Below are 26,744 nucleotides of genomic sequence, written 5' to 3'. Positions count from 1 at the left end.
GCTCTGCGGAGTTGAGGGGCAGTCCACGTGCGAGGCTAACGTACGCATTTCGCCGGCCTCGTGTTAAAAGATATATGGCTTTAATAAGAGTGATGCACAAATAATGAGATATATGCCAGATGAGAATATTGTTTTAGCATAATCGGCCACGTTTTTATACCTTTACGAAATGCGGATTCAGATCCATCTACGTATGCTCTTATTGTGCGGCGTGTACACAATTCTCTTTGGTTTTTTTGGGTGTAAACAAAACCACAATGGGTTTGAAATGAAACAAACAAGATCTAACTGCAGACTTTCATCTTTAATTTCAGGGTACATTCGCCTCCATTGAAGGGGTGACGCTCCGGACCACCCCTCCGCAATAAGTGAAATCTGCAAATATCGAAATGACATGTTTTCATAGCATTTGCGACTTTAGCTCTTTAACACACTGCCTCCGGTCTTATGCTGCATTCGAGGATGGTCGGAAGTCGGAAATATCCGAGTTGAAACTTCCCAATTCCGACCTCAAAGCGTTTGAGGTGAAATGAAACAACCAAAATAGCGGATAGTGACAAATTGATTTTTATTTTGGTCCTCAAAACTCAATTTGCCCTCCAGAAAACTTACCTTTTTGCAATTTTGCTTCATTTATTGTTTTAATCTTATTTCATAAGCTTTCCATACAGTTAAGTAGTTTACCATATAATTTCATGCAGATATATAGCAGCAATACTGTCACGTATGTTACGTTACATGAAGTCATGGTGAATATTTATGAATGAAGAAAGCTATCTTGTTTTATACTCGAGTAAATTGTGTTTTTCCATTCAGAGTGATGTCACATTGTAGCCCGCCGGTGAAGTCGGGGTCCTTGGTTTTTTCCGACTTTGCGAGTTGAATTTCCGAGTTCAAGGGGGCGTTCCCGGATGCACTTCCTGGTTTGAACTTGGATATTTCTGACTTCCGACCATCCTCGAATGCAGCATTATACTAAATGCCTACGAGCTGTATATGTCTCATCTCTACGTCTGCTCGCAAGGTGGGAGTAACAAGATGGCCGCCCAGTGACGTCAACGGCTTGCAGCGGCGTGTATGGGCTATCAGCTATCCAGTCATTTTTACAGGTCAGTGGTTGAAATACATCCTGTTTGCAATCGCTGTGCCGCCGTCTAGTGTTCGAGAGTGAAATTACACGCAAAAATAGAGTTGCAGTACTTGGAAAAAGAATGTTATTTAGACGCGGCTCATCATGTTCTTCAAATTTCCAGTGGCATTTGAAAAAGTAACACAAAAGCAAAAGATGATGGCTAGCTGGTGTACAATAGTAAAATGTAAAGCGCTGTGAATATTTTCCAAATGCAAGTGTCTGTTTGCATTGCGCATTATACTATTGCCTGACCCTCTGCGGCACATGTGAAATTGAAATGGATTGCGTCGCTCAATTGTTTATTGACAATCAACTTCCAACAATGTTGCCACGGCGACACCGGGAATCATTTATTTGCACCGCTTTCACGTCGTTTTCTTCTTCCTCTTCTTCATCCTCACCAGAACCCCCTCCCCCCGCCCGCTTTCTTCCACATTTCTTGCTCTCTTCCTGTGGCGAATTACTTCTGCATAAATTACCCGCTGGAATATTGAATCAGTCTGCAGCCACCAAAAGCTGAAAGTGTGTGTGTATGAGAGAGAGAGAGAGAGAGAGAGAGAGAGAGAGAGAGTGCAGGATGGGGGGGAGGAGCTGACACCATTGGAGGAAACGCGGAAGGAAGAGGATGAAGAGCCGATCTGCATAGCATGTGTGCCGATGTCATTAGCCAGAGACTCTCAAAAGGAGGCGAGCGATCGATACTGTCGCCGGTCAATGTTTAGCGGGGCTATTATGAACCTTGGCTGGCCATGGAAATCAAGCACAGTGATTAGTCATGTTAATTACACCAATTGCCTTCTCGTATTTTTGGCCTTTTTAACTAACCAAAGCATCATCATCATCAGACAACTCCTGTGTAGGAAAAACTATATACTGTTTAAGAATTTACATTTTTCTAGCTGTTTCTATCTTAAGTTTATACATTAAGTTGATACAATTTCCTTCCTCATGTTTTTCTTTTTCATCTAAGAAAATCGAGGCGCCGTCTGGGGACCCGTCAGGCTTCCTGTTCTGTCACCCGCTCATTTACTGTCAATGAGTACTATCGACAAAACAAAATGGAAGTCGTCGTAATTGTTCATGATTTTTTTCCCCCCCCACCCATACACGTTGAACAAATCTTGTTGTTCAAATGACATTTGCATTGGACTGCCATGAAATCTGTTGATTGGCTTTCCGATGCTAGCCTCAAATTTGAAATCATCAATTTTTGGACAGTAGAACGTGAACAATTGTTATATAGGAGGCATTTACACATTTCAAACCAGAACCATTAAGAAAACGCTTAATTAGGAAAAAATGTAAGTGTATTCCCTGTTATTGAATTATTGTATATAAAAAGAATCCATATAAATGATAAAATAAACGTGTCTACTTTGTCAATTTTTCATCAGCTGTATCGTTTGGTAAATTATATGAAAATTTATTATCAGTGTACATTATTAATGTCTTTTAGTGAAAAGTTTAATACAAAGATTTTATTAGCAGGAAAACAACATTAAAAACAAATCAATATAATTCATACGGGAATACATCTAAAAAAAAAGATCAACGAATCCCCTAAAGTCCTGATCGAAAGATTTCATTGACATTCCTACACAGGAAATTCTCTTTTGTGTCTACATCAAGCTCATCTGTTTTACGTAATTCATCGTTTTGTGCACGAGGAGCTCTTTGAAGGGAGATCCAGTAGCTGCATCACATTGTAATTTATAAGCATGAAAGTCCCTCTGGCGTCTTTTTAGTAATGCTTTCATGATCGATTCATTTCAGTGGAACATCTGCATCGCTCATTAAGTTCGTTAGAATGAATTTGGCGTCATCTAGTGGAAAGATGTAATTTCAATTTGTCATTTTTTAATCACCGAAACTTCACTCCACCATCGAATATATACGGAAGTGTAACTTCACAAATATAAACATTAAACATTAGTATTTTTTCTTAATTTCTAAATGTATTTATTTAAACTGTCCGGTTGTGCGAACCAAACGCAACAAAACCGATACAGATAAAGTTATTAAAAAAAAAAAAAAGACGTGCTGCATTCAAAATCTTCAGTAATATAGAGATTCCACTATATGGTTAACCTGCAATTTGTTTCACAATTGACTGCTGTGCTTTTTTTTGTGTGTGTGTGTCTTTGAATACCAACCACTAACAGTACAACACGTATAAGATGACAGTCACAAAACATGTTCAATACATTTAATTCTCCCAATTGTGTGGAAAACCTGACAGCAACAGGTAGTTTATAAGAAATCCTATTGGACCTTAAACTCCCCACCAACGTGCACTATAGCAGCATGTGTTTGTTTGCTCGGCTAGCTCGTCCACAACACGCACAAGTGAAGGCGTTTCTCGTTTAATCTTTCTGGCTAGAATGAGAACATAATAAAACACGTTTAGCTCATTTATCTTCTTTCGCGTGGGAAACGAAGCGCTGCCAAAATGGTGAAAGAGCAGTTCCGAGAGACGGACGTGGCCAAGAAAATGTGAGTGGTTTGCTAGCGTTAGCTGGCTCGACGGCTAAAGCTAACACCAGTGACAGTTTACAAGCTTGGGTTTGTTTTGTTTTGTTTTCTGTCGTGTCATTCAAGTTCATGGAATTGGACACTGAAGTAGTAACGCACAAACAGACTGTGTCAAAGCTTGTAAATTAGATTCTCTTTTGCCGTACGTTTTTTAAAGAAATGCATGCAAAACTGATTGATTGCATCAGCATTATCACCTGTTCATTACTGATTCCAGTGTTAGTAATAGGCCTATTATTTTCCCAAGACAAATTTAAAACCGGTGAAAATGCACCCATTTCTGGCCAATGTCTTAATCCAAAGTCAAAGGAGGTCAGTATTTTAGACGTTAACGTTTTTTTGTTTTGTTTTTTAAACAGTGTTTCAAACTTTGATAACTTTATTAATTTTAAACAAAATAAAAGCGCAAAAACATTCTAGAAGGGCCCAGATGTGCAAAAAAACAACAACTAATGATCAAGAGGCAATTGACTTTGCAGATTTACTGTAATTTAATTTAGCACGCAGACATACGTACAAAAAAATTAAGTCAAGAATGATCAAATATTGCAGAAGTTAAGTTGTACAGTAGATGCTTGATAATATTTCTTTTCACAATAATATCTGGTTTGTGGGAGAACTGGCTGCATTTTGTAAAACCTATGTTTTTTTGTTTGTTTGTTTTTTTCATTTTTTATTCCGTCATCCTACAGAAGCCACATTTGCTTCGGTATGAAATCAGCTGATCAAATGCGTCAGCAGGCTCACATTCAGGTGGTCAGCAAGAACCTGTACAGCCAGGACACAAAACACTCGCCTCTGCCTTATGGAGTGTTAGATCACCGTATGGTATGTAAATTCTTGATTTGAACCATAACAAGTCCCGTGTTGATATATTTTCACATTTGTTGTCACGTGCAGGGGACCAGCGAGAAAGACCGGCCGTGTTTAACATGCGGGAAGAATTTGGCTGATTGTTTGGGCCACTACGGCTACCTGGATCTGGAGTTGCCCTGTTTTCACGTCGGCTACTTCAAAGCCATCATAGGAATCTTACAGGCTAGTGATTTTTGTATGAAATTGATATGAATTATGTGGAATATTTATTGAGCGCAGATACTCATTTGCAATGCCGACCTGACGACAGAGTAAAATAACAGTAAATATCTAATGATGCACAATCAGGATGGAAATGAGTTTGAAGACCGTGGCCATTAAAGTACAAGTTGATTATTTTCCTCTAGGGGGTGCCACAGTATTTAAAATGGAAAAAGTGGCCTTTTTTAGACCGTAAAGATGCTTGAGTACATACTAAATCACAAAATAATACAAAAATATATACGTGAAAATGATTATCATAGAATTAACTCATACTCAAAAACGTGTAAATATGTTCTATTTTAAATGTTTTAAGTGTCCCAAAGACGTATTATTCATTTTTACGTTTTTTAATGCTAGCGCATACAGAAGCCTTTGATGCAGCCCCTCAACTGCAAAGAAAGGTTGAAGAAATGGTAGTTATTTCACAAACGGGCAGCAGGCGGCAACAGAGTATAAGAGATCAACCAGGGCCGTGTTTGCCCACAGTTCAAAATAATAGTGAATAAATGATGAAACTTCACTATATTCTAATGCCAATTGCTGCAAAATGGAAACAGATACAAACATGCTTTTTTTTCCTGATAAAAGAAGAAACTTTAATCTTTTTTTTTTTTTTTTTGGTAGGTTCCATGTTTTTATAGCAATAGAACACAATATTCTGTGTGGCCTTGCAAAATCAGTCAAAATCCAGTAAGCGAAGGGGAATGTTTCTGTGAAAATGGCTGGGAGTGAATGAGTTAATATAAAAACCCCAATGTAATGGATGTACTGAAGATGTGTTCATGTTCCTCCAGATGGTTTGCAAGACGTGCTCGAGCATCATGCTGAGCAAAGAGGACAAGCTGCAGTTCATGGACATGTTGAAGCGGCCCAACTTGGCCTACCTGCAGAAACGAGGGCTGAAGAAGAAGATCTCGGACAAATGCCGCAAAAGAAGCGTTTGTCTCAATTGCTCGGCGTTCAACGGTGAGGAATCCCGCAAAAAAGCAGTTCTCCAGTGGACTTGTAAATAGTTGTCGCGGCTCTTCTACGTCTGTCCTCTTCATCTCAGGCACGGTGAAGAAGTGCGGCCTGCTGAAGATCATCCACGAGAAGTACAAGACCACCAAGAAGGTGGTGGAGCCTTTCGTGTCTGAGTTCCTGCAGTCCTTTGATACGGCCATCGAGCACAACAAACTCATGGAGCCTCTGTTGGCGCGGGCGCAGGTCGAAATCACTTCCCGTTTTTCCCACCTGTCAATTTATTTTCATTTTTAACTTATTTGCTGCCAAAAACGTTGAAACGTTCGATATTAAATGTCCCAAAGACGTATTTATACGTTATTATTATTATTATTATTATTATTATTATTATTTTATACTAGAGCTTACAGAAGGCTTTAATGCAGCCTCTCAACTGCAAAGAACGGTTGAAGAAATGGTAGTTATTACACAAACAGCCAGCAGGTGACAGCAGAGTATAAGAGATCAACCAGAGAAATGTTTAGGGGGAAAAAATTACTGGTACTCACAATTGTAAAAAGATTTGTGAATAATGATGAAACTTAGCTATATTCTAATGCTAATTGTTGCAAATCGGAAACAGGTAGAAATAGTTTTTTTTTTTTTTCCTGAATGAAAGAAGAGACTTTAATCTTTCTTTTGGTAAGTTGCATGTTTTATAGCAAAATCCAGTAAACCCAGAATGTATTTACATGTTTGTTACTTTTATGTAAGAGCATACAGAAGACTTTGATGCACATTCTGACGTGAAGAGGTGATTTAAAGCAATGGTAGTTATTACAAACAAACGGCCAGCAGGTGGCAGCACAGTATAAGAGGTCAGCCAGGGCCATGTTGCGACAAGCTCTTTTTGCCAGTGTTTTCACCAGAAATGTAAATGATGATGAAACTTAGCTAATGCTAATTGCTGCAAAACGGAAACAGATAGAAATATACTTTTTTTTTTCTGATGAAAGAAGAGACTTTAGTCTTTCTTTTGGTAGTAGGGTGAATGTTTTTTTTATAGCAATAGAACACAAGATTCTGTGCGTCTTGCAAACTCAGTCCAAATCCAGTAAAACAGCCGGGAGCAAAGGGGATTGCTTCTATGAAAATGACTGGGAGTGAATGAGTTAATCAGCAAACAAAAATCAGTCAATTAACGTGTGCTGGCGTCTTTCTGGTCTGTAGGAAAACCTGAACCCTCTGGTGGTGCTCAACATCTTCAAGCGCATCCCCCAAGAGGACGTGCCGCTGCTGCTGATGAACCCCGAGGCGGGCAAGCCGGCTGACCTCATCCTCACCCGCCTGCTGGTACCGCCGCTCTGCATCCGGCCCTCCGTGGTCAGCGACCTCAAGTCGGGCACCAACGAGGACGACCTCACCATGAAGCTCACCGAGATCATCTTCCTCAACGATGTCATCAAAAAGGTGGAAACTCTTTTTTTATTTTTTTTATTTTTATTTTATTTTTATTTTTAAATTTTTTAACCCCCCCATTGCAGTAGGAGGTAGGGACCGAACACTGCTGTAAAATGTAAAAATCTGCAAGTAATTGATGTCCTCACATAAAGATTTGTAATTCCCTATAGATGCCTAAAAATGGTAGGATAGTACTTTATTTTTGTATTTTTATTTATTCTTTTCCCTCTTGGACAAGGCTGAGTAAATAACGTGAACATAGTTCCTTTGCCACAAGATGGCGCCAAAGTAATAATTTTGTTTGGGCAATTAAATTGATTTTGATACGTTACTTTTAATAGTATGATGAAATAGAATGTGAAATACTAAACAGTTTTTCCTTAAGTGCTACACTCATAATGCTCCATCAATTTGACTAAATTCACCCCTGGCAGACCAAGCTTTTAAGTCAAGTCAATGGATGTCATACAAATTTGGCAGTACTGTGTTCCCTCGTTTTCCGCTGTGGTTAGGTTCCAAAAAATACCCGCAATAAATGAAATCCGCGAAGTAGTTGGTTTTATGTTTTACATTTATGAGAAATATTTTAAGGCTCTAAAACACCTCACCACACAGTTATACACTTTTCTCATCGAGGCATTTGCATTTTCTCACATTTCTCTCTTGTTTTAAACATTGTCAATGTTCAAGCCTTCGTAAGTTTTAAAAAATAGGTACATTACTGTAAAAAAAAAAAAATGCACGCAAAATTGCACAAAAAAAAGTGAACCGCGTTATAGCGAGAGAACACTGAATAGATGTGTGAGATAATAAAAATAATAAAAAAATTTAAAAAAAAGGAAAATTGCAATATGGGCATGTTGTGATGTCCGCTGCCGCCATCTAGTGACAAAATGTCTTAAGCTCACTAAGGATGTTTCACATAACCGTCCGACATACCGCTTCTGATCAGGATTTGCAAATTATGGGCTCATATTATTTTTCCCAACACAAATTATTTAAATTACACTAAAAGTGAATTTGGATTGTGTTTATCAACCGAAACGTCACACAGTGGAATTCTTAACATTTTTGTCGTCCAGCATCGCATGACAGGCGCCAAGACGCAGATGATCATGGAGGACTGGGACTTCCTGCAGCTGCAGTGCGCGCTCTACATCAACAGCGAGCTGTCGGGCATCCCGCTCAACATGGCGCCCAAGAAGTGGACCAGGGGCTTCGTGCAGAGACTCAAGGGCAAGCAAGGTATGCCACAGAAGGATCTGCGTATATTATTATTTTTTTCCACACAGACAGAAATGAAAAGAAAAGCTTCAATCAATTGCTGTGATGTCACAGGTCGTTTCCGAGGCAACCTGTCGGGCAAACGAGTGGACTTTTCCGGCAGAACCGTCATTTCCCCCGACCCCAACCTGAGGATCGACGAAGTGGCCGTACCCGTGCACGTGGCCAAAATCCTCACCTATCCGGAGAGGGTAAGCGACGCGTCACCACCCTGTCGATGAATTTCAATCCATGTATCATTTGTTCAGACGTTTTTCTAAATAAAACGTAAAGTACAAAAACCAAAAAAAAAGAGAGAAAAAAAAAAAGACTTGTTTTTTTCCAAACACGAAAATGAAGAAAATGGAGAACGACTCGTTTTTCTGTTTTCCAATTGCGTGCATGAATGGAAAATGGAGAAAACAGGTTTCATCCAATTTGGATATTTGCTAGGGCTGCACCAATCGATCGGCCACCAATTTCCTTAATTTTGGAAGATTGGTGATCGGCCGGTCCTTTAAAAATAAACCGATCTTTTCCACCAATCTCGTCTCCCTCCCCAGAGGTCTGAAAAAGTCAGGCACTGTCCTCTTCTGCTGAGATGACTAATAGGATTTTCATTTTTACTTGAGAAAATGAATTCATGTGCAGTTAAAACGACCCATTTGTATTATTTTGCCGATATTGTTCAATGTTTTCCAATCAAACAAGATGAGAACACTGAAGGTATTTCTGCTTGTAATGGGGAAAAAAAAAAAAATCGGTATCGGCAAAAATTGTGATCGGCAGGTCAGACTTTTTCAAAGATCGGTGATCGGCCGGAAAAGCTAGCTTTTTTTTTTTTTTTTTTTTTTTTAAATAAAAAAATAAATATTTTTTTGCAGCACATACCATCCACTTGTTAAGAATAATTACCAGCAAGCCAACCACCAATTCAACCGACGACTCATTTTCCATTTTCCGATTTTGTGCACAAATGGAGAAAACAGATAACGGGCGATTTGGACGTTTTTTTCCACTTTGGATATTTGACTTGACGCAAGTTGCGTGACCCGGAAGTGACTGTTTGGTTGCGTAACACATTGATTTGCCAACACGTATTTTATTTACTTAGAAGTGGCTTATATTTGTTTTGCGAATTATTGTTATATTTGTTTTGTGAATTATTGCTTTTGGGTTTTATTTGTATTTTAATGTGTTGACGTGTTTTGTGCACTGCGCACGTCATGAGCACGAGAGGGGGGAGGGGGGGAGAGGGAGAGGGGGAGAGGGAGAGGGAGAGGGAGAGAGGGAGAGAGAGAGAGGGAGAGGGAGAGAGGGAGAGGGAGAGGGAGAGGGAGAGAGAGAGAGAGGGGGAGATAGGGAGAAAGAAGTGTAACGGAGCGAGCCTCATTCAGAAAGGAGTTGATAAAGGACTGCCATGCTTGAATCGTCCTGTCGTGGTTTATTGAGCAGGGAAGGCGCCAGGAATCAGTATAAACTTGTAACTATTTGTAGCCCGCTTCTGACCCATGAGACAACATCTTCAGGTTACAGTTGTTTTACCTTATTCGTGGCTCGACTTTGACGGTGGTCATGTCTTCTGGCCTCAGTTACCCTCATACCCCCGCTGAAGGTCACATAATTAATCACCCATGTTTGCAATTCATAGTGCACATTCCCCACCGAGCATTTTTCGGTCTAAAAGGCGTCTAAGCATTGTAAATGAGTTATGCGAAATGGCCACTAGGTGGCAGTTGTGTGCCGTCATCCTGGGGTGAGCAGTTGATTAAGTTTGAAAGGTTTCACCTGCTCAGGTGACTTTCTGCTTCACTGTCGTTGTTTGACATGCCAAACGTGTGCTACTCCATGCATGGAGTAGCACACGTTTGGCATCAGGAACACATGCGTTCCTGATGCTTGGATCTCAAAGTAAGTTTGCTTTTGACGATTTTCTTGGGTTTCCATCACTGCTGTTGCTGTTCATTTGTTTACGCATTATTTATTTTAATAGGATGTGGACCTCTGAAGTGACTGTTGCAGCTCTTTTAGCACTCTTGGTTTGTGGAATGAGGTGCGTTAACTGTCTTGAGTTATTTAATGGATTGTAATGTCTGTTTTAATATTAGATTAAGTGTGTTTATTTCGAGGTAAAAAATAGTGGTGTGTATGTATGTTTTATTTTTGGAAAGTGCTTAATTTTGTATTATTAAAGTTTGTGTTAAATCAGGTTGTCTAAAAAATTAGACCAAATTTAACCTGCGATCCTTACCTCGATGTAGTTCCAGGACGTTATGGCGAGTCACATCATGTGTTTTTGGAACTTTTAATTAGTTTCAGTAACACTAATGTGATGCTTGTTTTACTGCTTACTATGCTTGACATTTTGTTTAATCTATGTAATGAGTATGGCTTGTACATCAGTTGTTTAAGATGGTTTTATTTTTTTTTATTTTTTTTAAATCCAATAGGCCAATCCCTGGCTCCAGTGTGATCCCAAAGTGTGGGACGCTTAAAAGTAGGTCTTTATTTGCCGTAACGATGATGGGTATGAGGGTAACTGAGGCCAGAAGACATGACCACCGTCAAAGTCGAGCCACTAGTAAGGTAAAACAACTGTAACCTGAAGATGTTGTTGTCGTCTCATGGGTCAGAAGCGGGCTACAAATAGTTCCAAGCTTTATACTGATTCCTGGCGCCTTCCCTGCTCAATAAACAGAGTCACACAACTTTCGTCAAGTGAAAATATCCAAACTGGATGAAACTGTCCAAATTGCCCGTTGTCCGTTTGCACCATTTTCCATTTGTGCACAAAATTGGAAAATGAGCCGTTCTCCGTTTTCTTCATTTTTGTTTTTGGAACGAATATTGAGAAAACTATTCTTGTTTTTGTACTTCTTGTTTTGTTCTGAAAAATGACTGAAGGAATGACACACCGATTCATTATCTCTCGTCTCATTTGCTAAAATATCTGAGCACGTCCTGATAGGTGAACAAAGCCAACCTGGAGCTGATGAGGAAACTGGTCCGCAACGGCCCCGACGTTCACCCCGGGGCCAACTTCATCCAAAATCGACGCAACCAAATGAAAAGGTGAGGCTCGCTCGTTCATCATCTGGATTTTTCTAACGCCATCGTTAACGTTTGCTTCCCGGCCGGCAGGTTCTTGAAATACGGCAACCGTGAGAAGATTGCGCAAGAGTTGCGCTTCGGCGACGTGGTGGAGAGGCACATGATAGACGGCGACATCGTCCTTTTCAATCGGCAACCCTCGCTGCACAAGCTCAGCATCATGGCTCATATTGTACGTCTGCATCAGCCGTCCGTCTTTACATTTCGCAGAGACCTTATTTAACACACTCATCCAAACATTGACGTTCTGTAAATATGGATGTAACAATAACTGCAATATCGTGATATGCCGATTTAAAACTGCCACAGTATATCGTCATGTCACGATCTGAAAAGCAGCACATCTGTTCAAAAAGTCGGGTTGATTTCCATTTGTGCAGTTCTAGCACCCTTTGGTGGCCATTTTTTATTTTTTTTTAGTACCGTTTAATTTTCACAAGGCATGTTTTGGCCCATCTATGTTTAAAATCCACAGTAATGGTCAGATGAAGGGGAACGTTATTTGCTCAAAATGTGTAGGAACTCAGTGTGTGCATGCATTAGCAAGTAAGTGCCTCAATATATATTATATATTTTTTTATATACAATATATTCTTCGTTGCTGTATTGTACAAAATCTCAAATGTATGTAAGTTTTAGAGTGAAGTAATAGTGAAAAAAGACCACAAATTTGTGAGAAAAAACTTGAATAGTTGCGGCATTATAAAAGGAAAGGGAAAAAAACAAATTTACAAGGAATTAATTTAAACTCGCAGATTTGTGAGGTAAAAATTTGCAAAATGTGTAAAATGCCTACGGTGGAAGAAATTGTTTAATTATACTTTTGCAGTCAGGTTTTCAAATAAGGATATAATTGCTTTAGCAGAGATTAACTATCATATGAGCACGCACCGCCTCCTCCATCCAATGGCACAAAAAAAAATTTTTCTTGTAAATTTGGATTTCTCGCAAATTTGCCACTTCACAAATATTCAACTTTTGCTCATATATTTGTGAGTTTTTTTTTCTTGGAATATTGCTTGGATTATTACTCAAAAAATATTTATACCTGCCTTGTGAAAATAAAACTGCACACAAAAATAGAGAATAATTTTTTTCAACAAATAATGGAGAATAGATTCTCCAAAGAATTCTGTGACAAAGTGAATTTGTGATTGCCAAACATTTGAGTCAACAGCGGCCATTAATTGAAATACGGAAAATTGGAAATACGCTGCGGTGGTGAAAAATGTGACTATTAATAAAATGCTCATACTGATAAGATTTTTGAAATTTGACAAGTAAAAGCTGCCGGTTTAAGTGTCAGCGTTTTGTCCAAATCCTTAGGCCCGAGTCAAGCCTCACCGGACGTTCCGCTTCAACGAATGCGTATGCACGCCTTACAACGCGGATTTTGACGGCGATGAAATGAACCTCCACTTGCCTCAGACGGAGGAGGCCAAAGCCGAGGCTCTTGTCCTAATGGGGGTAAACATGACAGCGGTCTTCAAAGTGGACATTCCCCCCTGTTGTCCTCAAGTCACTCATTCCAACAATGCACTTTTTTTTTTTCTTTTCTCAGACTAAAGCTAATCTTGTCACACCAAGAAACGGCGAACCTCTGATTGCTGCTATTCAGGACTTCTTGACAGGTAAATGGCAAGCCTTTGGTCAATGTGCGTTCTTCCATAAGCCCCTTACATGCTGCGACGGCCATCTTTCAAGATTTCGAGTTCTTCATTTGAAATAGTTCATTATTATGAGGTTGTTCTCTTTCCAAATGACACATTGTTCTAATCTAGGAGTGTGACGATATTCTCGATATTGCGTTAATCGTGATACTTTGTCTCCCGATAGATTATCAATACACCTACGCAAGTATCGCGATATTTGTAGTTAATAACCAGCCACTATAACAGCTCCGTTGTTCATTCCTTATTGAGCAATTTCTTGGTGGGCCACTAGGGGGAGTGCCTCAGAGTGGCGGGGAAACGTATGGAAGTTTTCAGGCGAAGACTCATCAGCTTACTTTGACGTGTGGAAGACATTTGTCTGTATTGCATACATTTCTATGAAAAATGTGTATTATATCTTAAATTTCAACATTTTAAAACATATTTTAGTTTAGACTTCTTGAAGCACACAATTTCTGAGGAATATTAATATTGATTTAATCGTATTTAATATTTAAGTCATTTAATTTATTTTTGTTTATTGAACATATAAACAAACAAGTAGCAGAATAAAAAAATGTAAAAGAAAAAATTATACAATCATTACTGACAGTTGTGTATAAAGGGAGTAGGAAGAAGTTTAACTTATCTAGTCCTACCCCTTATTCTTTGTATCTTTTGACTTGTTTCATTATTAATATAATAAATCAATGCATTTCAATAAAAGAAAATCCTGCTTGTGTATACAAATGCACTTTAACACGTACCTACAATTTGCCAATAGCGTAGATACATGAAAGTCATAGGCATACACAATAATACGTTCTCATACTCGCATATACAATTTTCATTACACTCATACTGGTACATCGAAGAATTTTTTTTTCCTATTTACTTTAGCAACGTTGCACACAAAAAAAAGTTAGTTTATAAAATGAAACAATTGCCTATGTAACTGACTGACATGTTGCATGACAATAGTGTTAAAGAAAGACACAGATTTTCTTTCACAGACATTTGTATGTTTAAAAAAAAAAAAATACACTAAAGTACTCAGTGTGAAGTAGACACCAGTTTGGATATTGTGTTTCAGCGATGGTATAAAAAGAAACAAATTTCTCATCGAAAAAACATCAGTTTATGTCTTGAGTACGTAGTTTTGTTGGAGATTATCGTGGGTTTATGACCTGACCAATATATCTAATTTTTTTTTTTTTTTTACGTCAAGTGAATGAAATGTTTAAGTTAGCATGTTGCTCCCTCCTAGCCGGCTATCTTCTGACACTGAAGGACACCTTCTTTGACCGCTCCAAAGCGTGCCAGATCGTGGCGTCCATCCTCGTCGGCAAGGATGAGAGAGTCAAGATTGCGCTCCCTCGACCCTGTATCATGAAGGTATGCTTTGGTCTGCAAAAAGCCGGGTTGGTTGACACCTGCTGATTCCAAAAAAAACAAAAACATGAAAAGGCAATAATTTGTGTCTTTTCAGGCTTTATAGTGTCTTGTACTTGAAATGACCAACTCGACACCAGCGTTATAGTTTTGGAATTTTCATTTTAGATTATTAGGTTTTTATTTACTTTTTTTGTTTGTTTTAATTCGTTTTTTAGGATGGTACTGTTAGTTTTTATTAGTTTATTAAAAAAAAAATGCTTGAAGGTGCTTTTCAATTGGCTGTTGCACGATGCTGTCACTTCCAGTTAATATCAAAATACACTTAAAATCATCCCCAAAGGCTCATGTATGAAATTAATTACCAAAGACTAAAACCAAGGACATTTTTGCTATCATTATAGTTAGATATAGTTAGTTTTGTAAACATAAAATGTAGTTTCAGTTTGTTGGTTTTTTTTAAAAAGCATTTTTGTTGTATTTTATTTTAACGAAATTGTTTTTTGAATTTTCGTTCTAGTTTTTTCGTTAGTTTTCGTGAACTAAAAATAACCTTGCTCACTATGCAATTTTCCAAATCTTGATGTCTGCCATAATTTAGTGCTAGCTTCAATGAGCTTCCTGAATGGCTGTCATACAGCAGACATTCATGATTGCTATTCCCGACCATTTTGCAAATACTTCGTAGAGGATAAATGAGTCATAACATAACAGGATAATTGCTTGGGATCATCTTTAAGACATGTGGAACTTTCCAGTTTTGGCTAATAATTTTCCATGTCATGCGGTCCTCCAGCCCATGGCCTTGTGGACGGGCAAGCAAATCTTCAGCCTCATCCTGAAGCCCAGCAAAGACTGCCCCGTCAAGGCCAACCTGCGGACCAAGGGCAAGCAGTACTGCGGCAAAGGCGAGGACCTCTGCCACAACGACTCATGTAAGAATCCAAAAATTGTGCCCGCATGCTTTTAATGGTACGGTGAAACCCCTGCTATCCATTTGTCCAACCTCGGGACCAAAATGGCGAAAATTCCCAAGTAATGGATTCAAAAACATTTGTAATTGCCGGTAGATGCTACAAGATGGCAGCAAAAGTGCCCAATTAGACATGGCTATGGCCTGATTAAATGCAGAGAATGAGAATCTTTGTCATTTTTTTTTTCAGCCGAAAATTAAACGAAAACTAAAATAGGAGCCATTCTTTGAGACGATAACGATAACTAAAATTGACAATTTCGTCAATGAATAAAATGAAAATAAAAATAGCACAGTGGCGAAAATGCATGCGATCCAATCAGAAGGAATGAAACGCGGGTGGAAGAAAGGAATTGCTCAGAAATTCTTCACTGCACTTTATTTAAAATGTTACCATGTTGATTCTGTCCTCTTTCATCTATAACTGCTTCAAACATCAAAGCGTATGTAGGAATGGAAGAATGTTTATTTGTTGTAGTTGTAAGATTAATATCGTGCAATTATACACTTTTCTTTATTTAGGTGAAGACTAAGTTATATTATTGTCAGTTCAACATGTTTCATTGTAACAATAAAGACACCATTGTATTAAATTTCTTGCGTGTCTACAGTTAAAAATAGATGTTATATTTGTATTAAAGTTTAAATAGATGCTGAAGGAAAATATCAACTAAACTCAGTTTAATTCAATGTAGTCGACTAAAATTGCTCTTCTTTCATCGACTAAAATTGGATTAAAACTAAAATACAATCAGGTGACTAAATTATGACTTTTATAATTATAAATTAATCATATAAATTGTTTTTTTAAATTATTTTTTAAAATTCATTTTCTTATTTTAATTACATTTTAGTGAAAAGACTAACTAAAACTAAATTAAAAATTAAAATTACCACTGATTGTGGGAATGCTTCAGCACATAATACTTAACGATTTACACTGTTTAAATTTCAACTTGCTTAAAAAATTCACGCCTCCCGGGGTATAGTCTGATTCCAAGTTAGTTACTTTGCACAATTTAACTTGTAATATCAACTTTTCTCCATTCATTTTCAATGGGACAGACGTTGAACTCTTTGTATCACTTTCCATGCCCACTTCCATACATATAACTTATCATCATTACCAGGTGTTTGATACTGTCCGTTAGCACAGTTGTTAGTGCATTGTCCAGTAACCAGGTCATCATTTCATAATTTATTTCTCAATTTAATTCATAATCATTCAGCTATTAGCATTCAGCTTTCAGCATTCCCGCAGTTAGTCTAGTTACAATATGTACTTCAATTAGTATTTTTTTTTTTTTTTTTTTTAAGTACTAGAATTGATGTTAATATGCATAATGATTCTTAAAGAAGCGGAGATTTACTGTTTTTGCATTTGACCTTTTTCTGCTGTTTCTATTTTGGGACCTGTCAATTGTTTGCAGTTGTGGTGATCCACAACAGCGAGCTGATGTGCGGCAGCATGGACAAGAGCACCTTGGGCTCGGGCTCCAAGAACAACATCTTCTACATCCTGCTGAGAGACTGGGGACAGCTGGAGGCGGCAAACGCCATGTCCCGCCTGGCGCGACTTGCCCCCGTCTATCTCTGTGCGTCATTGCTTTCCTTCCCGGGGCTGAAATTTCTTTTCATTTGACATTTAGGATGTTTTTGTTTTGTTTTTCCCCCCCTATGACTTCCAGCTAATCGAGGCTTTTCCATTGGTATCGGGGACGTGACGCCCGGCCAGGGTCTGCTGAAGGCCAAGCAGGAACTGCTGGATGACGGCTACCACAAATGTGACGAGTACATCGAGGCCCTGAAAACGGGCAAACTGCAGCAGCAGCCCGGCTGCACGGCCGAGGAGACCTTGGAGGTACGCCACGCGACCTCTTGTGACGCACAATTGCACTCAAAGTTGGACTTATTTACTTAAGATATTTGAATTGTATCGCTACTTTTTTTTTTTTTTTTTTTTTTTTTAAACACCAGCCAATGACAAAGAGGGCTGGGTGTCATTTAGATTTAAAAAAATAGATTCGCTTTGATTCACTAGGGGCCGCTTCGATTCACTTGGATTGATTTTCGATTCAGTTAATTGTGGGAATGCTGAAAGCATTCCACATATGTTGTTCAGATTTTTATTCTCACTTTTTTGCCAAGAAACAACTCCCACGTAATACTTACGATTTACACCATCAAATATCAACTTGCTTCAAAAATTCACACCTTCCGGGGTATATATATCGTCTGATTCCACAATACTTACAGTACTCGCACAATTTAATGTTAATTTTGAACTTTTTCCCCACTTTCCACGCCCACTTCCATACATACAACTGATCATCATTGCCAGCTCTTTAATAGTTAAGTGTGTTATCTGGTAACCATGAGGTCCCGGGTTCGAATCCCGCCTCCGGCTGCACATTGCAAATATATCCATATATTTGCAATTATGCTTAGTGATATAAATGTTTATCAACTGACTAACATATCAGGAAATGCATTACAATTTCACTGAAATAATTAAGCGCATTTTGAAATGGATTATAAGTTGCAATTTTGGCTTGATGTTTTCAGATGACACTTTTCAAAACAAATATGCCATTAGCCATGAATCTGAACAAGGCACGTTATCTCAGTCCTTAGAGGAATTGCCTCCCCCACAGAGGACCTGAATCAAACCCCACCTGGGCCGCATTTTAGTACGTACATTCAATGGTTCGATACCAACTGCCAACTGACTATCGTATCAGGTAATAATGGATTAGAATTCCTCTGAAATGATTAAATCCCACGTTAGACAGATTGCAGTTCGTTTTTCTTTTGATTCATTTATTCATTTATCTTTCAACTTCAATTAAGTTTGTAATTTTCATATAATTTATCTACCAGTTTACGCCATACACATTCGGCTAGCATTCAGCTTTCAGCATTCCTAGTCTAGTGATTTCAAGCAGTACCAATTTTTGTTACATATATTTATCTTTCATATTATATGGTGGATGAATGGATATTCATATACTGTATTTGATATATTTAGTTTTTATTTCATTTAGAAAATTGTAAATATAAATTTGAAAGATTCTGAATGTTCTCAAAGTGCAAGACTTAAATAATTAAATACTTAAAATAATTTTAAAGACTGAGCAGTAAATTGTTGTTACATATATTTATATTTCATATTATATAATGGGTGGATGGATATTTATATTTGTTCATATTTCATTTTTATTTCATTTATATAATTGTATATAAATTTGAAATATTCTGAATGTTCTTAAAGTGCCAGACTTAAATAAATACTTAAAATAATTGTAAATGACTTTGAATGGTAAATTTCAAGAAAACATCAAGATACAAGAAAAACATTTAGACATTTCAAATTCTATTTTTAACTCTATACATAATTCTATTTTCACATGAATTTATGGGGAAAATGCATATTGCTATGAAAAGGAAAATCATTGGATTATTATTTATTTATTTTTATTTCTGTTAAGCCCTACTGACAAAGCAAAGCGTACTTGACATATTCATACACCAGTGGTAGTAAATCGTTGTATTCCAACAGATGAAAATAAATTCATGAGATAAATTTAAAATCAGAAGTCATGGAAAATCATGGCTAGCAAATGACTAATATTGAGAAGGCATTTGGTGAAAAATATTCTAATATTCGGTAAAACTTGCTTGACTTGCTTTGTTGGGCTCTTTTAATAGGTGCATTCCATGTTTTTTTGAGTGTTTCGAGGTCTTTCTCTTAACCTTTCCCTAGCACAGCAACGTACGTTGTTAGCTATTATAACACCATGAATGAAGCCCACGTTTCGTATTGAACGGTAGCATGCTGTTTGTTCCCAATGCCCGATTGTGACATTTGCAGCTGTTTGCCTTGGCTTCGCTTGTGCCCAATGTTTACTTCAACTAATTGCAAGCGTGAATCTCTCACTATCCATTTTAGATTTTCTGCCTGGAGATTGGAGGCACGTGTTGTGAATTTTTATTGCCATTGTTTTTTTTTTTTGGTTTTTTTTTTGTCAACAGGCGCTTATTCTGAGAGAGCTGTCGGTCATCCGAGACCGTGCCGGCAGCGCTTGCCTCAGGGAGCTGGACAAGAGCAACAGTCCTTTGATCATGGCTCTTTGTGGCTCCAAAGGTGAGGCTTGTAGACTTCCGGCGGCCTCCACCACTTCACTTGGTTACCTTGCGATGAAAATGCCCTTGTGGTTTTTGCTTGCATTTTCTTCTTTTTTGTGTCTCGTTTTTGTGAACTTGTGTACAGACACACTTAAGCCTTTCTTCCTCTTCGGTTGTTGTGCACACAGGATCCTTTATCAACATCTCTCAGATGATTGCATGTGTGGGCCAGCAGGCCATAAGTGGATCTCGAGTACCTGATGGTTTTGAAAATCGCTCCCTGCCTCACTTTGAAAAGCACTCCAAAGTATGTGCTAAATGAATATAAACCCCGTGCTTATCCAGTTTTATTTACAAAACGTTTTCATTTCCCTCAGTTGCCCGCTGCGAAAGGCTTTGTTGCCGACAGCTTCTACTCCGGCCTGACGCCCACCGAGTTTTTCTTCCACACAATGGCTGGTCGAGAGGGCCTGGTGGACACAGCAGTGAAAACCGCAGAGACGGGCTACATGCAGGTAAGGTCGAAGGGCTTCCCGTAATATTGAAGGACGTACAATTCCCTCCTCGGAGCGCCTGCAGAGTTAATTTTAGCTTAGCGCTGCCTCGCTGCTTTTACACGGTGGAGAAAAGCCATGAAGCTGAGCGCCCTTTGTTCACATTTGAGGTTATCGCTCGCAATTGCAACATGCACTTAGCGAGCTTGCTAGCCTGCACCGCGAAAATGTGTCCTCCCTTTGGATAGCCTGCTGGTGTGACCACTTTTAGAGCGCCTCGGTGTTGGCCGTGAGTGCGCACGTGATGTGATGTGGAAGTGGGTGAGCAGTAGGGTTATTATAATTTTGGAATTTTCATTTTTTTTTTTAGTTTTTGTTTCGTTTTGAGTTGTATTTAAATTTAGCTTGTTTAATTAGTTTCCAGGGTGGTTCTGTTAGTTCTAGTTTTTAAAAAAACTTACCGTAGATTTATTTCTTTTACTTAGTTAGTTTTAGTATTAGTTTTTTTTTTTTTTTTTTTTTTGTGTGTGTGTGTATTACTTGCGCACAATATTTAATAAACACCATGATTAAATGAAAACATCACTTCAGTGTGACACACTTTCAAATATCTTAATTATTTTTTTTTTAAATGGCAAATGGCACTTTATTTATATAGCGCTTTTCCACCTTACAAGGCCCTCAAAACGCTTTACAGTTTGACTACCCATTCACCTACTGATGACGCAGCATCAGGAGCAATTGGGGGTTCAGCGACGTGGTCACAATGGCATGGGATCTTTTAGTTTTTTAAAAATGCTTATTTATTTTAGTTTTACTTAGTTTCAGTATTAGTTTTTTTTTTAAAGTGTATTAATTGCGCACAGTATTTAATAAACACCATGATAAAATGAAAACATAACTTCTGTGTCACACACTTTTCAAACATTTTAACGAATTTGTTTTTTGAATTTTTATTTTAGTTTTTTCGTTAGTTTTCGTGAACAAAAATAACCTAAGTGAGCAGACAGGTGCCAGAGTTGTGGACGTACTCAAGTTGATTGCAAACTTGGGACGATTAGCCGTCGATAATGCTGTTGCAGTTAGTCGCATCAAAGGTTCCACAGCAGAGAAGGAGAATGACGGGCAAAGACGAGCAGTGTTTTTTTTTTTTTTTTTTTTTTTAAATTGGAAAAGGACTCTTCTGTTGAAAAGATGTTGCCATCCAAAATAACTGCCAAGGTGCGGGTGTGAGGGGAGAAAGGGTGGAATTGTCACTCGTGAAGGACAATCTGTGTGTTGTTTGTCAGGCACCAATCATGATCACGTGTGAGTTTTTCTGGTTGTGCCGTATGAGGCTAGCTTACGTCGATAATTAAATGTCAGTGACACAAATGACCAGACTAAGTGTTTGTGCTTTTGATGGCCACTGTCTGCAGAATTGTAAACGAAGTCTGTGACATCACATGATTTTTCCAAGGGGCAGCATGAACAGGATGGGCTCAAGCATTGAACCCTGAGACAGAGGGGCAGTTTTTGATGTGGTGAACTGTCATCCGTTGTTGAAATGTTCACTTATTACTGCTGAGAGAGGCTTCACATTTGGGTTACGTCGCCTCCTTGTAAAGAAAAATGACGTCTGTCTTGTCTTTTTGTGGTAAGCGGCGTTTGGTGAAATCCCTGGAGGATCTGTGCTCCCAATACGACCTGACGGTGCGCAGCTCCACCGGCGACATCATCCAGTTCATCTACGGTGGCGACGGCCTGGACCCCGCTGACATGGAGGGCAAAGACGAACCACTGGAGTTTAAGCGGGTCCTGGACAACATTCGGGTAAATATGCACGACGCGCACTCTTTCAGCAGCTTGCCTTTTATTTTTGCTGTCTGAGCTGACCTGTTGCTACTCATACAGCAAGATTGAACTTTTTTTTTTTTTTTTCTTTTAAATTCACTTGTCTTTCACTGAACCTCATTTTCTTGACTGTTAGTATTTCGGCTTCTTTTTGCTTCAATAGAAAGCTTCGAAAGAAAGTTAACGGCATGCTCACCACTTAGATTTTTTTTTCCTTTTCTATGATTGAAATTTGAAGCTTTAGCAATAAAGAAGTCAAATTTTGCCTGCACATAAAAAGATAGCTGCTAACTTTCACGTGAAACTGATGGTGGGCCATGAGATATTTTATAATTAAAAACGATATTCAAGGCTTGCCCTTGAGTACTGGAGTGTGCGTGTGTGGGTGTTTCATAGCAGTCTATCATTGGCCTATAATGCCGTTGAGTGTGTGGTAATGAACTTTTGACACACGTGAGTGAGTAGGTAATGGCGTTCCATTGTTGCTGTCTCATCGAATCAAGGAACAATTTTGTTGTATAGTTACAGTTTAATTGCTTCTCATCATTTGCTGGATTACTACATGCTGAGGAAACGCAGAGGTGGCAAAAGTTAACATCCTGGACTGATGTAAAAGTACAGATGCGTGTATATAAAAAAACAAAAACAAAGATTGGAAAATGTAGTTACTTTGCTCCGCTGAATGTCAGCGTTTCCGCTGGTCATTAACTCATTCACTGGCAGCCATTTTCATTCAAGCAACCCTCTTCATTCCCAGCTGTTTTACTGGATTTTGACTGAGTTTTCAAGGCCCACAGAATATTGTTCTATTTGGTATAAAAACATAGAACCTACCAAAAGAAAGATAAGCATTTCTTCTTTCATCAGGATAAAATCCTGATCTCTTATACTCTGCTGCCACCTGCTGGCCGTTTTTTGTAATAACTACCATTGATTCAAGCGTTCTCTTCAGTTCAGAGGCTGCATCAAAGCCTTCTGTATGCTCTAGCGTAAAAACAAACAAAAAAACGTATAATTACGTCTTTGAGAGCAAGTGAGTTGAAAATCATTCAAAGTCATGAAATGATTTTGCTCAAGTTAAAGCCTTAAAATGACATTAAGAAGCATTAAATGTTGAGAGGCATGAAAAATTAATACAATTGTTCATGCTTTATTTTACATACAGAGCTGTGTAAAGAAGTGACAATAAAACAATTTAGCAGTAATAAATATGATAAAAATGCGTATATGTGGGGATTATTGACTCTAGTACTTAAAGATACAAACACATTTCTATTTGGTAAACATATTTGTCCTTTTATTTTCATTAAAAAAAAGTGTAAGGAAATTTTTTTTTAAATATATTTTATTGTGCATTTAGAACATATATAATGTGATCTATTTACGATTAATCACGCATTGGCTATGAAAATCGTGATTACTTCGGATTAAAAATTGTAATCAACTGACTTTTTGTTTTGTTTTGTTTTGCATGTGTATGTGCAGTACAATGTAAGCATTATAAAGGATTCCAATAGATTTAATGATACCTGCAGAAACCCTGGAAAGATGCCATGGTCCAAGTTTTTTTTTTTTTTTTTTTTTTTTTTTTTTAAAACCTCCCATCACATTCCCATTTCTGTCCCCACAGGCTGTCCACACTTGTCCGGACGAGCCCACCCTCAGCCAGGGCGAGCTGGTCCTGGCGTCAGACGCCATCATGAAGAAAGCCGACTTTGTGTGTTGCAGAGACAGCTTCTTGGAGGTACGCACACACCCAAGACCATCTGTGTGCTACGATAACCAATTAAATGTCTCGTGTTGATTTTTAAACCTCAAGTGATGCACTCAATAAAGAACTGTCCTGATGTGCTCGCACCTTGTCTCAGGGGAAATAAACAAGAAATTGATATTTGCTTCACATACAGTTTGCAAGCCTTTTACACTTTGGCACTTCACTTTTTCCACATTTTATGTTACAGTAGGGCTGTGCAATCATTTGAAATTCAATTACAATTTCAGCTATGACAATTACAAAATGAGAATCCTCGTACAAAAATATTAATACTACAAATTTTTTAGTTGTTTAAATTTATACATTTACACCTTTTTTAAACTCAATAATTGAATACGTTTTGTTTCATCCAAAAGGAAGGCCTAATTATAGTGTTTCAAAGAATTTTATTTGTCATATTTTTGTATTTGTTTTTTCACATTTAAACATTTTCATGTTTTGTACAAATAAATAAATAAATGATTGTCCTACTGCGCAGTGCACATACTGGACTCCAACTTCAAGTTTCTGCCAACATTAATAAATATATATTATAAATATATATTATAAATTCTGTTTGGTCCAAAAGGAACTTGCATAATTTTAGTGTTTCTATTTTTTTTTTTTTTTTTTTTTTTTTAATTGTTCTTAATATTTTTAAATGTGTAACCATTTTCTTTTTTATACCAAAAAAAAAATAAATGATCGTCCTACTGCACAGTGCACAAGCTGCACTCCAACTTCAAGCAAGTTTTTGCCAACATAAATAAACAAATTAATCAATACATTCTGTTTGGTCCAAAAGGAACTTACATAATCATAGTATTGTGTTAATTGGACTTATTTTTAAATGCTTGAACATTTTCTTGTTTTCTACCAAAAAATAATCATTTGATTAATCGTGATTTCAATTATTGCCAAAATAATCGTGATTATTTTTTTCTATAATCGAGCAGCCCCATGTTGCAGTCCTATTCCAAAATGGATTCGATTTGAATTCTAAAAGTGAAGCCTTGTGAAGTATTCATATAAAACAAACTCCATACTGTGACCTCGTTTCTTGATGTCATCGATTCACGGCGTGAATGACTTGTGTAATACCTGTTGAAATTTTTTGTGTAGGCGCTAACTGAGACAGGCTCAGAGAAGTACCTGGAGGTACAGTGACTTGTCAAGAGCATGCTGGGATGTGAATGGAGTGTCATTGCTCTTACTCTCTCATTTGCTCCCAAAAACGTATAAATACGTTCCATTTTAAATGTTTTAAGTGGCCCAAAGACGTATTAATACGTTTTTTTTGTTTTGTTTTGTTTTATGCTAGAGCATGCAGAAGGCTTTGATGCCGCCACTCAACTGCAAAGAATGGTTGAAGAAATGGTAGTTATTACACAAACGGCCAACAGGTGGTAGCAGAGTATAAGAGAGCAACCAGGGCCATGTTGGAACAAGCTAATTTGCCCACAGTTAAAAAATAATTGCTGAAATTTAGCTATATATTCTAATGCTAATTGCTGCAAAACGGAAACGGATAGAAATATACTTATTTTTCCTGATCAAAGAAGAGACTTTAGACCAGTGGTGCCCAAGTCCGGTCCTCGAGAGCCCCTATCCAGCCTGTTTACCATGTCTCCCTAATTCAACACAGCTGAATCTAATGACAGCTAATCAGCAAGCTTGGCAGAAGCCTGATAACGATCCTGATCACAAATCAGGTGTGTTAGTGGAGAGAAACATGGAAAACAGGCTGGATAGGGGCTCTCGAGGACCGAACTTGGGCACCCCTGCTTTAGACTCTTTCTTTTTGGTAAGTTCCATGTTTTTATAACAATTGAAAACAAAATTTCTGTGGGCCTTGCAAAATCAGTCCAAATCCAGTAAAAGAGCTGGGACTGAAGGGGATTGCTTCTGTGAAAATGGCTGGGAGTGAATGAGGTAAATGGGTGGTCCTCAAAAGGAATTTTCAGTTTTGAGTTCAATAATTTGCATTTAATCTTCAACTGTGCTTTTTAAACATTCATTTAGCTACAATTTGAACTTTTTACATTCAAATCTTATGCTAAACATTAGTGGCTGACAGTCGAGCTAATGTTGCGTCCAACGCATGGCTTGCCCCACAGGTTGGTTGTCGCATCTTAACGACCGCATGCGATGCGTGTCGCCTGGCACTGTCTCTCCTCTCACGGCTCCTTTTATGTCCTCTGCAGGAAATTAAGAAATTCATCAAGGGCGTCTCAGAGCGGATCAAGAAGACCAGAGACAAGTACGGCATCAACGACAACGGCACCAGCGAGGTAGGTGCCTAGATCTCAATATGCTCCAGTTAAAAAACAAATAAAATAAAATAATAATAATAAAATTACCTGTTCTCGACTTCCCTGCAGCCGAAAGTGCTCTATCAACTGGACCGCATCACCCCCACGCAGCTGAAGAAGTTTCTCGAAACGTGCAGGGACAAATACATGAGGTTACAATGCTGGATGACGATGGCAGTCGGGTTGATTGTCCGCCACTTAACGATTTTTGTTGCCGGCACGTCCTGCAGAGCGCAGATGGAGCCAGGCTCGGCGGTCGGGGCCCTTTGCGCCCAGAGCATCGGGGAGCCCGGAACGCAGATGACCCTGAAGACCTTCCACTTTGCCGGCGTGGCGTCCATGAACATCACGCTGGGCGTGCCTCGCATCAAGGAGATCATCAACGCCTCCAAGAACATCAGGTCAGATGTGGAAATGTTCTGGAGTCAACTTGTGACGGCATGTGAAAAGTAGCCACGTGGTAGTGTTCATTTCGTCCACGAAAACCAAACAAAAATATTTTCGTCAATGCACATTTTTCACCGGACTAAGACTAGACTAGACCAAAACCCTCATTAATAAACAATAAGTGAGACTAAATTAGTATGCATTTTCGTCGACTAATGAAGACTAGATGAAAATGTACTTGACTTAACTCATTCAAACCCAAGAACGTGTAAAGCATTTGCAAAAACCCAAAAACTTGCATT

General features: G+C 38.4%; 1 protein-coding gene across 1 annotated transcript in view; it reads left to right on the top strand.

Moving 5' to 3' along the window:
* The first annotated feature begins 3,426 nt into the window (after positions 1 to 3,426).
* Positions 3,427 to 26,744, top strand: part of polr3a (polymerase (RNA) III (DNA directed) polypeptide A) — a 31,232-nt gene continuing 7,914 nt past the window's right edge. Inside the window, exons 1-24 of the mRNA XM_077502355.1 lie at positions 3,427 to 3,625; positions 4,357 to 4,492; positions 4,565 to 4,702; positions 5,539 to 5,710; positions 5,796 to 5,950; positions 6,917 to 7,156; positions 8,230 to 8,392; positions 8,486 to 8,622; positions 11,379 to 11,482; positions 11,552 to 11,693; positions 12,848 to 12,988; positions 13,083 to 13,152; positions 14,441 to 14,568; positions 15,362 to 15,500; positions 16,969 to 17,133; positions 17,227 to 17,399; positions 19,571 to 19,682; positions 19,852 to 19,970; positions 20,041 to 20,178; positions 21,799 to 21,969; positions 23,621 to 23,734; positions 25,948 to 26,034; positions 26,125 to 26,207; positions 26,286 to 26,456. Of these exons, the coding sequence (XP_077358481.1) occupies positions 3,582 to 3,625; positions 4,357 to 4,492; positions 4,565 to 4,702; positions 5,539 to 5,710; positions 5,796 to 5,950; positions 6,917 to 7,156; positions 8,230 to 8,392; positions 8,486 to 8,622; positions 11,379 to 11,482; positions 11,552 to 11,693; positions 12,848 to 12,988; positions 13,083 to 13,152; positions 14,441 to 14,568; positions 15,362 to 15,500; positions 16,969 to 17,133; positions 17,227 to 17,399; positions 19,571 to 19,682; positions 19,852 to 19,970; positions 20,041 to 20,178; positions 21,799 to 21,969; positions 23,621 to 23,734; positions 25,948 to 26,034; positions 26,125 to 26,207; positions 26,286 to 26,456 (3,242 nt within the window). The 5' untranslated portion in view covers positions 3,427 to 3,581. The remainder of the gene's footprint in view (positions 3,626 to 4,356; positions 4,493 to 4,564; positions 4,703 to 5,538; positions 5,711 to 5,795; positions 5,951 to 6,916; positions 7,157 to 8,229; positions 8,393 to 8,485; positions 8,623 to 11,378; positions 11,483 to 11,551; positions 11,694 to 12,847; positions 12,989 to 13,082; positions 13,153 to 14,440; positions 14,569 to 15,361; positions 15,501 to 16,968; positions 17,134 to 17,226; positions 17,400 to 19,570; positions 19,683 to 19,851; positions 19,971 to 20,040; positions 20,179 to 21,798; positions 21,970 to 23,620; positions 23,735 to 25,947; positions 26,035 to 26,124; positions 26,208 to 26,285; positions 26,457 to 26,744) is intronic.

The sequence above is a fragment of the Festucalex cinctus genome, chromosome 17, assembly GCF_051991245.1.
Source record: "Festucalex cinctus isolate MCC-2025b chromosome 17, RoL_Fcin_1.0, whole genome shotgun sequence".
In the NCBI taxonomy this organism is placed as follows: domain Eukaryota; kingdom Metazoa; phylum Chordata; class Actinopteri; order Syngnathiformes; family Syngnathidae; genus Festucalex; species Festucalex cinctus.
Note: the sequence above shows the minus strand (reverse complement) of the source record. Positions and strands in the feature narration are given on the sequence as shown.